A 16,556-nucleotide genomic window follows, 5' to 3' on the forward strand; every position below is an offset into this window, starting at 1 on the left:
AATGGAGTATGTCCAGGCTTGTCACTTTAGCAAGGCGTGTGAACCCCTCAAAGAGCGTAAAAGAAAGGCTTGAAGGAAATCTCTTGAGATACACCTGGAGAGTCAGCTCGACTGTGACTGGCCAATGCAAAAACTTGTGGCGTAAAATCCTTTCGTAGAGTTTTGAGAGATGTTAAAGTCTGGACACAACTTGAAATAGCCTTCACAAAGTGATCATCAAACAGAGGTCCTTCTGCTCCGTATTATTTCTCTGTCATCTCCACTAGTTTAGAGTGTACGCTCATAAGCAGAGCCTTTCTTATTTCTGCAGACATAACAGAGTTGGCATTACCCAGTAAACATAAATCATGCTGACTCCAACCTATAAGGATGGGTAGATTCACAGGGGTTCTTGAGGGCGCAGCAACTTCTAACTCCATAACTTTGGGCAAAGACCGAAAAATGTCCAATAGTTCACCTTGGCAAACACACAAACCTTTATCTATTCTTTTATTCATTTTTCCCCCTTTTGAGTGAAAGGGCAACCAGAGCAAGGTCTAAGTCAGGCACTGAGTCTACCTTATGGGGGAAAAGAGGTCTGGGACACTCCACCCTAAATTAATTTCTGTTTGACTTGTCCATTGTTTTCCTAATCCAATAAGCATCAAAGTCTGAGTGTGAAGAGGATGGGGTCCTTTCACCTGATCTCTGGTGAGTAATAACTTCGGAAGCAAAATAAGGGATACCAAGGGCATCCAGAATTACTATAATTTAGTTAATAATTTAGTTGCAGCTATGTCTGAGACGGCGGAGCATACACTTTTCAAGTTCCCACATATAAAGGTAATTCAAACGGTTCATATATAGACCATATTCTATTATCTACGGACCTTGCTAACTTTGCTTTGGATTTTTGCATTCAATTGAATGCCCACAGCGATCATAACCCGATTTCCATCAACCTGGGTGGAGGCATTCTTGACCTGCGAAAGCGCAGCGAAGGCCGGGGAACTATAAAGTGCATAAATGGAAAGCGCCGCCTAAAATGGACAATGGTGGACTGTGATAACTTGTATATCTCGATAAATAATCTATGTAGCTCTGATCTTTCAATTTGTGTGTCATCCACATCATCTCCTGGTCAAACTTTGTCTGCCTTTGAGGGGGTCGTAGCAACAGTAGGGTCTTTGCTGATGGTGCCAGCAAATGGGCATGCAGGAAACAACCCAAAATGGTTTGATCATTCTTGTTTCAAGGCCAACAGAGACCTTAAGACGGCCCTAAAAGCTAGACCCAGAGACCCGGCCTGTTTTAAGGCTATGAGCGTACAATATAAAAAACTCTTGCATTACGGAAAAAAGAGGTAAAGGCAAGCACTTGGGAGTCCCTCTTAGATCCCAAAATCTTGGGTAACAGCGCTAGGTTTTGGGAAATCATCAATAAACCCCTGTTTGACGACCCAAGTAATATGGCCCTTGGCACAAATATTCCTGAGGAAGATTGGGTCGCTAATTTCAGCACCATTTTTAAAAGTGACAAGCCACAGGCAGAGTATAATTCTATTACTCCTATGGAGAATCTTCTGCATTTTTCAATTAATGAGGTTGAAAAAGGAATTCAAGGCCTAACCTGTAATAAGGCCCCTGGGCCTGACGGCCGCCCCCCAGATCTCTTTAAATCCTGTCCATCACTATGGGCCCCAGTCCTTACCGCTGTAGTTAATACGGTAGCAGCTTCTGGTTGCCCAAAGTCGTGGGGGATTTCTACTATAGTACCTGTATTCAAAAAAGGAGATGGCAGCAGCCCACTCTGCTACAGACCAATATCTCTAACTAATTCTGTAGCAAAAGTAGTAGGGGTGTAATTTTAAATAGACTAACAGCCTGGGCAGATGAAAATAATATAATTTCCCCAATTCAATACGGTTTCAGGCCTGGTCACTCAACGATTACCCAGTGTCTGAACCTGTACATGATCATAGGGAAATACACCATGGCCAGGGAAGGTACAATTCATATGGCATTCATGGATCTATCGTCGGCTTTAGACTGCGTAGATCGAGGTAGACTATGGGATGTCATGGCAAAAATGGGCATAGAGCAGAACCTAATTAACTTATTAGCCGACATGCATTCTGACACAAGAGCAAATGTCAGATATACACAAGACTTAAAAGTAACAAGGGACTTTGGAATACACCGGGGCGTTCGCCAAGGGTGTATTCTAGCCCCATTCCTCTTCAACCTGTACATTAACGATCTAGAAGAGTATCTCTTAGGCATGGGAGTTGACTACCCTTATGTTGGACGGAAAGGACAGACGGTACTGCTATATGCGGACGACGCAGTCCTGATTTCCAGGACTGCAACAGGCCTACAAACCCTGTTAAAAGCATTTCATGACTTCATGAAGTCACGGGACTTGAGTATTAACAACTCAAAATCTTATGTCATGAAGGTAGGCTTGGGGAATAAAAAGCTAAACACTTTTAATGTTAATGGGGAAAAAATCCCCATGGCTAAGACATTCTCTTATTTGGGTGTCCTTTTTGACCATCAGCTAAACTGGGGACCCGCAGTACAGAGGAAAATGGGAGAGGTAACTAGGGCCAATGCAGCCATACTTGACTTCGCAAGAAAAATGGGCAATAGTCCAGTGGCTGCACTGCTCCAACTCTATCAAGCAAAAAGCATATCTATTGCATGTTATGGAAGCGAGCTATGGGGGTTCACTTCTTCTAGAGGCCTGGAGGTTGCAGAAAATAGCTTTTTAAAACGAGTTTTTAGGGTACCAAGGGGCACAGGCAACTTTTCTGTCCATGAAGAATTGGGTATGCCCTATTTGAGCGACAGAATAGCCGTAAATCCCATACTTTGTTGGCTAAACTGTTGGACAAATACTGAAATACCCATTACTCAACAAATCTTGAAAGAAGCTTAACATGGGAAAATGGATCCTGGCTCAAATATATCAGCAAATGTTTATCTGAACTAGGGCGTCCTGACCTTTTTGCAACCCCAGAGCTTATTACTAAATCTGACGTTATTTTTGTATTTAGCCCGGGAGGAGGCCGAATTAAAGAAAGACAGTGTCCGGTAACATGTGTTACTAAAAACCTGTGTGCAAATGGAACCGTACCTGTCATGGCCCCTGTCAGGTTATGATCGCTTTTTGCTTTTGAGGTTCCGCCTAGATCTATTCCATCTTTTATTGGCCGTACCGAGGGGGGCCCATCGAGGCCAAGTGTTGCCACCTTGCGGCTGCGACGATAAGTCTCCGCAAGATCTGGCACACTTTTTATTCATCTGCCCCTTTTATCTCGTACCACAGAAGTTATATTTAAAACCAATCCTCAAACAATTGAATTTTGCACAAATCCGACCAGCACTTTACTACCTCCAACTACTAAGTTGTGACTGCACTTTATTTGTATGTAGCTTTTTAAAACTTGCAATTAAATTTAGGAAAAGTATGGAGGGATAATTGCGTTGTTGCCGAGAGAAACATTTTTTTTTTTCACAACCAATTGTATTGAGCAAAAGAGTATCAAGAATGTGGTATCTTCACACACCAAGATCCCCACAACAGTATCAATGCAATGGTGACATACATAGTATTCCATGAAGCAAGTGTCAATGAAGCTCAGCTTTAAAAATGCCCTAACAACCCATCCCAACCCCAACTACACCCCCACCCGTACCCAACACCCCCCCCCCCCCCCGCCACACATGTACAGAAGCAACACAAAGACGATTCACATAGAGGAAGCAGGTATAATGCAACCAGGGTTTTGCCATTTGGGCCAGAAGAGTCACTGCGATCAAATGTCCTCCTCCTGCTCCGCCGGGGGTTCCAAGGACAGGCCACGGTAGTCGGCCCACCGCTTCCAGATCTTGAAGTGTTTGCGTGGGCAGCCCCGCGCCTCAAAGACCGGTTTTTCAAGACCCATAAAGTAGTCCAGCCCAGCCTTCCACGCAGACAGGGGGGGGGCCCTCACAGATTTCCAGGCTCGAGCCAGGTCACGCTTAGCAACCACCAGGCCCAGGAGCAACAGGTGACGCTTATATATGTTGCCCCCAACCCCTTCCATGATGTGCAGCAGGCCTAGCCGATGGGTTCGAGGAAGATCCCAGCCCAGGACCTCAGCCAGGCAACTCCATACGCCCCTCCAGAATCCAGCCAGGCGACCACACGACCACACCGTATGCAGCAGGGAGCCAGGCACTTCCCCACAGCGCAGGCACTCCGATGACGCAATCAAACCAGCCTTCCACAGTCGTTCACGTGTATAATAGGCACGATGCAGGTATTTGAATTGTATCAGGCGGAGCCGAACCGCAATAGCGGTGCCGCGCGGGGACGAGAGAAACATTTTTTAACCAATATAACTATTTATATTTAAAAAATTTTACTATATATTCTGTCTGTGACCTTTTACTTTATGTGATTCCTAGTAATATATGAATTTTATGTGTTAACTGTAAATTTACTGAAATGTGCTTTTATGGATGTTACTATGAACATTCGAATAAAGTTCTTTTGACTTGACTTGACTGTACCAGAAGTGGATGGGTTATGTGCATTTGTCTGAGGTAATGGCTGAAGAGAATAGTCATCATCAGTATCTCCCTGATGACCCGTAGGGAAATAGATGGAATCTGTATCAGATGTTGCAAGCTGTAAAGTATAATTTCCACGCTGATGTATCAGGAAAGGATACTGCATGAAGGTAACCTTTATTTGTTTTTTATACTCAAAGGAGACAAATAATTGAAAACAGGTATTAAAGTACTTATCTCTGCTTAAGCAGCAAAGAAAAGCGGTGGTTGCTGCTCTAGAGGGATTGTTATACATTGGACTGGATTATGATTGGTGCCCTGTTGCATCATAGGCACTCTAGACTGCTGACCTCTGTTGAACTGTTTACTACATCATTTTTTCTCAGCCATGTTATATGTATTTAGTTTACTTTAGTGCTTGCGAAATACGGTAAATAAAAAATCAGTCATAATCGTGCCTCTATCTAGTACTGTAATAGAATTAAGTCACTTTAGAATAAATAATGTTAGCTGAAGCTATAGCAGTTGAAGCGCCTTACTAGGAGGGACCGCTTTACGGCTTCTTGCGACCCCGTTATTTAAACGGTTTTGCCTTCATTCACTTTAAGAGCAGGGAGCAGCATTGCCCTCATTCATAAAAGCTTTCGACCTCACTGATGACCCAACTAACAGGTGACTATACTTGAATAAAGCAGCAGCTCCCTGGCCCCCGCCGCAGACTGTTTCTGTGAGCTGTGCTGCTGGTCCAGGTTGTGACAGGTGCGCCGGGTGAACTGACAGCTGCGTGCACTGTACCTCAGTCACAGCGAAGATGACGGGCGAAGCCGCTAGGCGCGCTTCCTGTGGAAGCGCTTCGTTGGTAATTAAAGCGCCCCTCGCTGGGTTGGCCCTGCATTTATTAAAAATACATATCCAGACACCCACGGGGCAGTAGAGAACAGACAGACAAGCCGCCTCAGTGAGATAGGCAAATCGAGACGTGACGCTCTGGGCACGCGACACTCAGTGCATCGCGGCTCGTGATCCGAAGCCAGCTGGAGCGCCACCGGGATGTGCGCAGGCCCCGCCCCCAGCCTCGCCCGGCCCCGCCCACCGCCTCGCCCGGCCCCGCCCCGCCCACCGCCTCCCACACACCCTGTCAGGCCTGGAGGCTGCCGGTACGGGCGTTGAGAGACCTGCGTGCAACGGGGCCAGTCCTCCCTGACGAGCGGCGGATGCTTCCGCGGCCCTTCCCGCTGGCATTGATGCGTGAGCGGCAGAAAGACCGAGGACAGAAAGGGAAGCGTCCCCCACCGCTGGAGGCATGAGTTTCACGGACGGCTACCTGCTCGGCGCCGAACCGGGGGAGAAGAACGGGGCCTGGCAGCCGGGGGAACCCGGCTACCACTTCACCGTCTACGAAGAAGATGGGGCGGACGAGCGGGTCAGCGCCCGGCTGCAGGAGAAGAGACCGCCGGGGGACGAGAGGCAGCAGCAGCCCCACCGACACCACCATCACCACTACTGCCAGTACCCGCTGCCCAGCCCCGGCCAGCTGGAGCTCTGCCTGGGGCAGCCGGCCTTCGACTTCGCCTCTGAGACCTGCGCCCCGGGCGAGGATGAGGAGGAGGAGGGCGCGGTGCCGGGCGAGGGCTGCAGCCTGGGCCTCCCCGAGAGGAAGCGCACCCGCTCCACCAGCTCCCGGCACCGCTACGAGATCGTGACTGAACTGGGCCCGGAGGAGGTGCGCTGGTTCTACCGGGAGGACAAGAAGTCCTGGAAGCCGTTCATCGGCTACGACTCCCTGCGCATCGAGCTGGCCTACCGGCAGCTGTGGGACCAGGGGGGCGCCAAGGCGCCGGCCAAACCGGAGGAAGGGGGCGAGCCGTCGAGTCCGCCGGAGGAGGAGGCGGCAGAGGAAGCACGGGAAGGGGGCCTGACGCTGGACGTGGTGCCCTTAGACCTGCTGAAGATCGAGCCGGTGTGCGTGCGCAGCGGCCTCTACGAGGTGGATGTGGCAGGAGGAGAGTGCTACCCGGTGTACTGGAACCGTAAGTACATGTTTGCTGGCTTGTCACTGTGCAGAACGGCATGTGTACCCATGGGAGTCCTACTGCAGCATGTCACCCTGGTATGATTAGATTTTTCACTTCTGCGAGAGACCAAAAGTCATGAGGTGGAAAGGTAAACAGAACATATTGGAACTTGGAATGCATACCTCTCCGGGTTGGAGGCATGCTAAATTTTGTTCTTTTGTAAAGGGCTTGAATTTGAGAATGCATAGTTATACTTGGATGTGGTGCGCTCCTAACGTCTGGCTAGATCACCTGGTAACCCTGGCTAGATCACCTGGTAACCCTGGCTACACTAGGTGCCCCTGAGCTTGAAGTCGTGTCAGTTTTAACATCCAAACACGTCATGTATCGATACCTTATATTTGACAAACTGAAAATAAAATGGTTAGCCTGCCAGTTACAAAGATTGCGTAAGAGGACATTTACATTACTGGCATCTAAAGAAGTATGAGACTCCCCAAGGTTATGTATTGCACTAGCCTTATTTTTTATGTTCATTTATTAAAATACAAGGTATTGAAACAAAAATTATTTTGAGTGGTAGAGTTATGGACTAGGAAAGCTAAATCATGATGCTGCCTGTGACTGACTGTTATTGTCTACACAGGGCTTGTGTTTGTCCCAATTACTTTTTACCATATGTATTAAACCTCTCCATAATCTCTGGTGCAAATTAAATATAAGTTTTTATAACTACTTTGACACTGAAGGTCTGGTCCGTTTGACTGAAGACTTGGGCGTAAAATAGGCCAGAATTAGTAGCATATTTGACCTGATCCAAATGAGAATGCGTGGCAACTGGCTTTAACGTGTTAAGGCAAATTTCGAGTTTTTGTTGGTAGAAGTAGATATCATTTTAAAGTAGGAAACGATCAGGTGTTCAATGACACATTCATTCCCATAAAAGATGAGGCAAAAACTCTCGGAGTTTGGTTTGATATAAGGATTTCCATGGATTCTACAATTAGTGCCTTAGTCACAGCTTCCACCTTAAAATTACTCCTGACAGGTCAGCATCTCCCGAACAAACCAGATCAGGCAAATATTGCGTTAACTATCGTAGGAGCCTATGTAGTACTACAAGTCTTCATTGGTCAGTACCACAATCCAGATACTCAGCCAGGGCAGTGATGCACAATATCAATTCAACTCTTAAAACGATGCATTGTTGTAGGTGAAGAAAAGGATCAATGTTAAGACCTTTAACGTGTGCTCTCGTATTTCATTTGGGCTGACCAAATGGAGCAACAAAGGTTGGCACCAACGTCAAAAATTAATAGGAGCACAGATCTGGGCATTTGCATCCAAAACTAGCATTCTGTTAAGGAATACGGAGCTGTACCTACAATTTATAAAAGTAAAAAAAAACTTTTCTAGCTCGTCCTTAATGTTTGACTATGGCAACACCTTTAAGGTGAAGAATGTGCGGCACTGTACAAATTGTTGCTGCTGATGGTACTTTAAATCTGGATGATCAGTGGTTCTGATTGTCCCTAAATAGCTGGGAATAGCACCAGAACCAGTGACAACGGGTATTGACTGCTTCAAGATTGTGTAATCTTTAAAGTATATTACATCTTCCACATACTATAGTCAGGGCTATCTTACTAATAAAATCTATTGAGTAGAACAGACGTGAAGACTGCAACAACTGCTCAGTCGTCTTTACTTCTTGACCTCTTTATATCCTGATCTTCCTTAATCTGGCTTTGATCCCCTGAGCCGCATATGTCTGTGACTCATGTTCCTCTGAGGAAAGGTATTTTTACCTCCTTAGAATTTATTTTTAACATACTGTTGTGTTCACTTAATGATCATCATTATTAAGTAAATTAACATAGACGTGACAGCAGTTGTGGTCTATTTTTGCTTTACTAAATGTACAATCAACATGGTCTGCACCAGCTTCCCCACAGTTGAGTGATCTCTCGTAATCCCCAGGCCTATATTGCAAAAAATATATATTTGGAAATGCTCTCCTTTCTCCGAGCAAAAAATAAGGCAAGTATCACAGATAAATTAAAAGGATGCCCCAGCATGCTGGATACACAGTTTTTGACCCTCTATAACTGAGCCTTGAGGACTCAACAGATTATAGGGATACATTAACCAACTGATCCAAAGCCTTCCAGGCTTTTGTTATCAGAGGTCATACCAAATGTAACTAGAAGGTCTAGTCTCTAGTGTATAATAGTTCTGAAGCAATATTTTCGGTTGTGTCAACCTGAATCTCGACCACACATTTTGGGTACAAAGGTGCCTCGCCCATTTCCTCTGCATTTAGAAGCTCTACTTCTGCTTCCCATTGGGGTTTTGGATCAGCTATATACCAAGGATACTGCATGTTTCATGAGCAGGATTAATAGTATTCTATATTTTACTGGAGATTGATCTCAGTCATTACATAATGTGCCCGTATATTTCAGATAAATATGCTTGATCAAGTCAAAAAGTTTCCAAAATATTGTGCGAGACTAGGATAAATCCTCCCGTATAGTGTTGAATTATTTTTTTTGGGAAAACCTTTATTATATCGTTCAACACAAAGTACAAAAGTAGCCCTGTAACGACAGGAGCCGGTCACCACATGTAAGCGATACGTATCAGGAGTTCCAATAATACAGCTCTTCAGCCGACAACCCAGGGGTCCGGCAGCGGTAAAGGATATACGGTGTGTTGAAAACATTTCGGATCAAGGATATACATAAGGTTTCATTTTACATTTAACCCCCCCCCCCCTCCCCCCCCCAGAGACAAGATAAAGAAGAAGATACAGGATATCCGGAGCTACACATTCGGAGGTATAAAAAATGCGGGTAGGTGTTAAAAGGTAGTCGGGAATCAGTTAGACAAACAGTAAAGATGCAAGCGCTAATAAGTTCACTAAGGGTGAAGAACAAAACTACCGATCTCTCATCGTAGCCACCCACCCCAGACCCCGCCCACTCGTATACTTCAGGATGAAACCGAAAATATCGCTACCGGACCCTGCGAGAAGAAAGAAAAGGGGCCATAGAACACAACAAAGGCAAAACAACAAACCCCCCACCCTGCACCCCTGCAATGGCTACGGCCTACCCCACTAGCAGCGTGCCTGTCGCCCAGAGGAATACCCTAAAGAGAGAAAGAAAAAGGGGCCATAGAACAAAACAAAGGCAAAATAACAAACCACCCTGCACCCCTGCAATGGCTACGGCCTAATCCACTAGCAGCGTGCCTGTCGCCCAGAAACGTCCCTAAAAGAGAAAAGAAGCGGAGGAGGAGAGACAAGAACACACTCCCGGACTCCCTTACCCCCCACCAGATGCGACCACCCGGAAACAAGTTCAAAATAGAATGCAGCGAAATACATAATCAATCCGGGGAAGCATGATACATACCACCCGACTCCCGCACTTCACAGGTCACAATCCCAGCAGCAGATTAAATTATTTTTCCGAACCCTAAAAAGCCCCACAAGTTAACCCTGGCCAGTACGAATTTTCACTGGAGCACTTACAACCCAGGCCACAGCAACAATGAGAGAGGTGAAGCTTTCATAAAAGTTCAAGTCAGTATGAGCAAACCAAATAAAGGATAAAAGTTCACGATCTCCACAGAGCAAGCGAGGAAAAGCGTGGAAGGATGATAAAACTCTCCAATAGTCACAGGTGATCTTGTTGAGGCAGTCAAGGTTGTCCATAGTGATATTCAGCGGGATATGGTTCAAGCAGGGGACGCTGACAATGTTCATGGGCGCATGATCTGTCTTATAGGAATCAGCAGCGCACATGGAATCCGACTTCTGCACAGGGACCTCAAAGTTGGACATACAATGTTCCGTGGGTAGTACCGCTGGCTGAGATAATGGCGAAAAGTCGCCGTCCGGTCTCCGGCAAAGATCGTCCATTGTTACAGACAGTGCCTGGTAGTTGACGATGATCTGTGAGTGGAGCGCGCTAATGGCCGCCATTACGGCGTGCAGTGGTGGTGTGTCTTCTGTCCCCTCCATCTCCTCTCGCAAAGTGACAGATCAGGATGTGAACCCCGGAGGTCGACTACTCCGGGTAGCAGGCAAATCCCAGTGTTGAATTATTAGATGGGGTCTAGACCCCATATATGCGTAAAAGCTTTGATATCCCTGTAATATAATTTAGGACGTGGGGAAACCCAATAAAGCCTTGTAGTCTTGGGCAATGATTAGTTTAAGTAAATGGTGACTACAAGGGATTTTGTTTTTGGACACAAGGGAACCCAGTAGGGGACCTTCGGACCGTGGGTTACTTTAACTTGTTATAGAGCACAGGGGTCCTAAGGATTCAAAATATCACATGCAGATAATAATATAGACTACAGTCAGTACTATATTTTTGGAAAACGTCCAGCCGGACGTAAATTTATTCATAGGATAACATAGAGTTGTGTTGGCCCATGGAGGGGCCACAGATAGTGGCAAGATAGGGTACAGTCCTGTACCTATCCCGAAAGGTTTAGAGGAGATAAACCAGGAAGAAGGAGATAGAGCAAAGAAAAAGTTTTTCAGGCAAGCAAGAAGTTTTTTGAGCCAAAAGGTGACTTGTAGTTACAGTAAATACAGTTACAACAAATTCACCCTGCAGTGTCAACAATTTCAAATAAACATATTAAGTAATATGCTACACTGCATTTTGCGTCGACGTTTCGATCCCTAAGGGCTCATAATACAATGGGATCATCATCAGGACAGTTTTTACAGTTAGTGCCTGCAGTAAATATAGCCTGTAGTGGGCAGCCACCTTACAATGAGAGCAAGAGTCATACCTTGCCGAGGCCGAGAATTCAGGGTAAATCTCCCTGTTCAGGGAGAAGGGTGCTGCCAGGTAGTGAGTGGTTCCTATGTCTCATTGGCATTCGATAATAAGGCTTACCTGGCGCTACTGCTAGTCGCCTATAGTTGGAATGACTCTTCCTACCGGTGGACAAGATTTCAACCGGTTGAAATCTTGTCCACCGGTAGGAAGAGTCATTCCAACTATAGGCGACTAGCAGTAGCGCCAGGTAAGCCTTATTATCGAATGCCAATGAGATTTACCCTGAATTCTCGGCCTCGGCAAGGTATGACTCTTGCTCTCATTGTAAGGTGGCTGCCCCCAGGCACTGTTTCACTCACCAAGTCACATCATCACAGAGCACTAGAATGCAATAGTAGCATCCCCCATGTTACCACGCATATACCACAACTGTAAATGACACCCATGTCACTGCGCCGTTTTTTCAGCACTTTTTCACTTGTAAGCATCTCTCTTTTAAAAATCACAACCACACCAGCCTAGAATCGGCGAGTGCAAGTAATGAAATGGCCTTTTTAAAAAACTTATAATTGTGCCCTGTCAAGTATTAAGCTTTCTTGAATCTTTTTTTTTTCTCTCTGTGGGCCTAGGCCTAAAAATTGTCATTATTTCTCCCCCCTTTTTTTACAGGCTATATTTACTGCAGGCACTAACTGTAAAAACTGTCCTGATGATGATCCCATTGTATTATGAGCCCTTAGGGATCGAAACGTCGACGCAAAATGCAGTGTAGCATATTACTTAATATGTTTATTTGAAATTGTTGACACTGCAGGGTGAATTTGTTGTAACTGTATTTACTGTAACTACAAGTCACCTTTTGGCTCAAAAAACTTCTTGCTTGCCTGAAAAACTTTTTCTTTGCTCTATCTCCTTCTTCCTGGTTTATCTCCTCTAAACCTTTCGGGATAGGTACAGGACTGTACCCTATCTTGCCACTATCTGTGGCCCCTCCATGGGCCAACACAACTCTATGTTATCCTATGAATAAATTTACGTCCGGCTGGACGTTTTCCAAAAATATAGTACTGACTGTAGTCTATATTATTATCTGCATGTGATATTTTGAATCCTTAGGACCCCTGTTCTCTATAACAAGTACAAGGGATTTTGTTTCACAATTGGTTTAGAAAAACTTTAAAAAGTTTGAATCATAGGCTCATGAGATAATTAGGCCAAATGTATCCACAGGATTACTTAGATATTAATTGCACAATTTCTTTAGAAAGAGTATATTCAATCTCTTAACTGATTAAGTAAAGGAAAAGAGTAGAAGCACACAGCCAAGGGAAGTTATGTTTAAAATCAATTGTATTTGAATAAATCACAAAGAACAAATCATGGGGACAAATAATAGAACACAACTTTAAATCAAGGTCATGAAAAGCAGTGTGTTAATATTCACTCATCAATTCATTACATTTCATCAGCTCCTAAAAGAATTTTAAATATAGAAAACCAAATACAACAAATGTATAAAGGTGTCCTTCAGTGCATAAAAGCTGGGGAGTTGATGACTTTGGTCGACGTTTTGGTCTTTTCTCTTGAGTTTTATAAGACCATCTTCAGGGCTTAGTATTTCATCAAGTAAAAAAACCCTATGTACAAAAATAATTATATACAATTAATTGATGTATCAACAAAAATCTGACAACATCAACTAGCTATTTACATACTATACATAACATTCAGACTGTGTGCATGCCATCGAATTGATGGAACTTTTAAACGGAAGAATAGGCTGTCACAATAACTACATTTTCACTTGAGTTCACTGTTTGAGGAAACACTGTGTATCAACTCTTTTCTTAAGTAGGTCTGGAATATTAACTTCCATTTTTTTTAAAAAGACCATATTCATATTCTTAAATTGCTTAAAAAAGATTGTGGTGATAGTACAGTACAGTTAAACACTCACTTCAATGAAATTGGTGTCTGGGACTGATCTTCCAAGTAGATATAGATTTGTAAAGAAGAATCTGTAAGATCATATATGAAGCTTGAATCACTGTGTGTGGTCACATTAGTTGTTCACTAGCAGATCTATGGAAATTTATGGGCACATACCTGCCAAAGATTAAATCAACAGTTGGAGATGTCTTAATCCTGGTATCTTTATTTCCAGGTAAGCGATCGTATTTATCTATAATAAAGAATAATTATTTATTCGTTGTTGTTTAAACTCAAAAATGAGTCATTTCTGTGCGATCTAAAGTATAAATTGATAGTTGTTTAGATGACTGAATTCTCTAAGTAACTGGTGACTGCAATGTATCGGCAACTACAACTTGTTAAACTCGAGGAGGTGGTTAATAATGTCAGCTCGTATTTAACTAACAATCAGTGACTTTCTCTACCTGGTCTCCTAGATATTCATATAACGTTATGGTAGAGAGATGAAGTACCGAGTTCTGTCTAAATGGTGCTGAGCAACCAAGATGCAAAGTCTGTTTGCCAAACAGACGACAAAACACGGCCATACATTTCGGGGTAAAATGTTGGTTCGAAAGCCGTGATTTAGACAACAAGGGTTTTTAGGGGGGGGTGTACGGGGTCGAGTGATAAAACTGATTTACAAACCGGCCCAATGGTTTATACTTCTGACAAAATTTAGTCGTTTTTAATGAAAATAACTTTGTGCTGATCAGAGCTCTAAATCTATTGAAGGCACTAAGGCAGCCTCGATCGCAAGTTAAGCAGACTGAGCGTGGGCACTTACTTTGATACACTAAAAGGAGCCTTGAATCGGTAATCACGTACTTCCTCGTAGTCTCCAGTTGATAAGACAACGAGAGTGCTAGGGAACAAGGCCTTGTTTTAAATGCCCCAACCGGAAGTGTGTTTCTAAACTTGCCGGGTGTTTGTTAAATGTCAAATCCTATGTTTGTCGTCCATCTTGTAGTGGTTTATTTAACGTATAATACATCATATATTTACATGTAACCTATGCATCTAGTTGAGTTGATATTTTGTTTTTTGAGAATTTCATTATTTGGAAGAACTAGATGACTGGGCAAACCGCGTTTTGTTATTTAGAAATTATTTAACAATTTTTAATGAATCGCGGTGTTACTAAGAAGGAAAAACACATTCTATAGCACATAGTGTAATTACATCGGTATATGCATCGTGAGTCTTATCTTATTTAATCCTGTTATATTTATATTTAAATAAAGACATCACTAGCCTGTGTGATATTCGGTGAGTACATGTTGAAGCAATGGATTAAAAATAATATCTTAAACCATCGTGAATCTCAGTATTAGCAAATTGATTAAGATAAAAACACAATCAACAGCATGTGGTGTTAATACATCAGACTATAAATCGCAAATCAATTCTCATTTGGACATGTTATATTTATATTTAGGTGATAAGTTATTCACAATCCAGATGTTGTTCGGCAAAAAGATGTCAAAGCAGTGAAAATATACACAATATCTTTGAACATCGTTGTGATTCATTTTCTTTGCATCCTTATTACATGATTCCTGCATCCGACAGACAGTTAGTATTAAAAAGGACCTTTTGCATTCTTTTTATTTCATGTGTAATGCATATCTTTCATATAGTAAAGTGGAAACCACAGTAATACAGTTAGCATATAAAGCCTATTAAATAATACAGCTTTTTCAACTTAATGTTTGTACGAATATAAGAACAGAAAAGCAGGAGTGTGAAACCAGAAAATTAGAAGTATTCAGATTGTCATTAATTATTATTATTATTATTATTATTATTATTGGACATTTATTAAGCGCCTGGTTACGCCACTGGCGTGTCCCCGCGCTATGACAAGTGGAGTGGCTGTCCCCCCTCCTCCCAACCAAGCTATCTACTGAAAAAGATGCGTTTTGAGTTTTTTCCTAAACTGGATTTCGGAAGGTTCAACCCGAAGTTCCAGTGGAAGATTATTCCAGCACTTGGGAGCAAGGTATCTGAAGGATCTGCCTCCCATACGAGCTTTAGATATTCTTGGAACTTTTAACAGCCCGGTCTGCGAGGACCGGAGACTGCGTGTAGGCTCGTAGTAGGCTACAAGGCTCTGGAGCGGAAGGGGTGCTTTGCCGTGCAGGATGCGATGGCAGGTGGCAAGAGCCTTAAACTTCACTCTCCTCTCGATGGGAAGCCAATGGAGCGCTTGCAAGGCTGGCCTGGCGGATGACCTCCTAGGGAGTCTGAGGACCAGCCGCGCTGCCGCGTTTTGAAGAACCTGTAGGCGGCCGATGACCCTGCCTGTGGCCCCCAGATAGAGCAGGTTCCCATAATCGAGTCGGGAGGTGACCAAGGCATGCACCAGCGTCTGACGAGCAGAGATGGGAAGCAGATCTAAAACTTTCCTGAGGGCTCTCAGAACACTGAAGCATACCCCCACCACCCGACCGACATGTGGGCCAAAGGTGAGGTCCTTATCAAGCCACACGCCCAAGTTCCTGGCCTCACGGCAGGGAGCGGGGACTTCCCCCAGACAGGGTGGCCACCACGCCGATGACCACGCCGACGGTACACCCCCCACCACGAGCACCTCGGTCTTGCTCCCGTTCAACTTTAAACAGTTGGCAGACATCCAGGCAGCAAGGTCTTTCATGCAGTTCCTGAAAATGTCTGCCGCAAGACCGGGCGCGCGCGATAGGGAGATGACCAACTGCGTGTCATCGGCGTAGGACACCAAGCGGAGGCCATAACCCTCCACAATGGCCGCCAGAGGGGAGACGTAGATGTTGAAAAGAGTTGGGCTCAGGGACGAACCCTGAGGTACGCCCTGGCCCAGCTCAATCTCCCTGGAATAGCACTCACCCAGTCTGACCTGAAAGCACCTCTCAGAGAGGAAGGACTTGATCCAACCAAGCGCAGCTCCTGTCACCCCTCCTCCATTCAGACACTGTAGCAAGGTGGAATGTGCTACAGTGTCGAATGCTGCGCTTAAGTCAAGAAGGATCAGTGCCATCGTCTGGCCCTCATCTACTCCCTGTCTGAGTGCTTCTACCGCCACGAGGAGAGCAGACTCCGTCGAGTGACGGGGACGGAAGCCAAATTGCGAGTCGTGGAGTAGCGAAGCCGTCTCCACGAACTGCATGAGCTGAATGTTGGCTATTTTTTCCGCCACCTTCGCCATGTAGGGAAGGAGGGAAATAGGACGGAGGTTATCCAGCTTT

At 44.6% G+C, this 16,556-nt stretch overlaps 1 protein-coding gene across 4 annotated transcripts in view; it reads left to right on the top strand.

The window, feature by feature from the left end:
- The first annotated feature begins 5,666 nt into the window (after positions 1–5,666).
- Positions 5,667–16,556, top strand: part of DDHD1 (DDHD domain containing 1) — a 463,741-nt gene continuing 452,851 nt past the window's right edge. The window contains exon 1 of one of the 4 annotated variants that reach the window (XM_086937428.1): positions 5,667–6,568. In XM_086937428.1, the coding sequence (XP_086793554.1) occupies positions 5,842–6,568 (727 nt within the window). In that variant the 5' untranslated portion in view covers positions 5,667–5,841. The remainder of the gene's footprint in view (positions 6,569–16,556) is intronic. The other 3 variants (XM_086937430.1, XM_086937432.1, XM_086937429.1) reach the window with 3 other exon arrangements.

This window comes from Lissotriton vulgaris, chromosome 9 (genome assembly GCF_964263255.1).
Source record: "Lissotriton vulgaris chromosome 9, aLisVul1.2, whole genome shotgun sequence".
NCBI lineage: Eukaryota > Metazoa > Chordata > Amphibia > Caudata > Salamandridae > Lissotriton > Lissotriton vulgaris.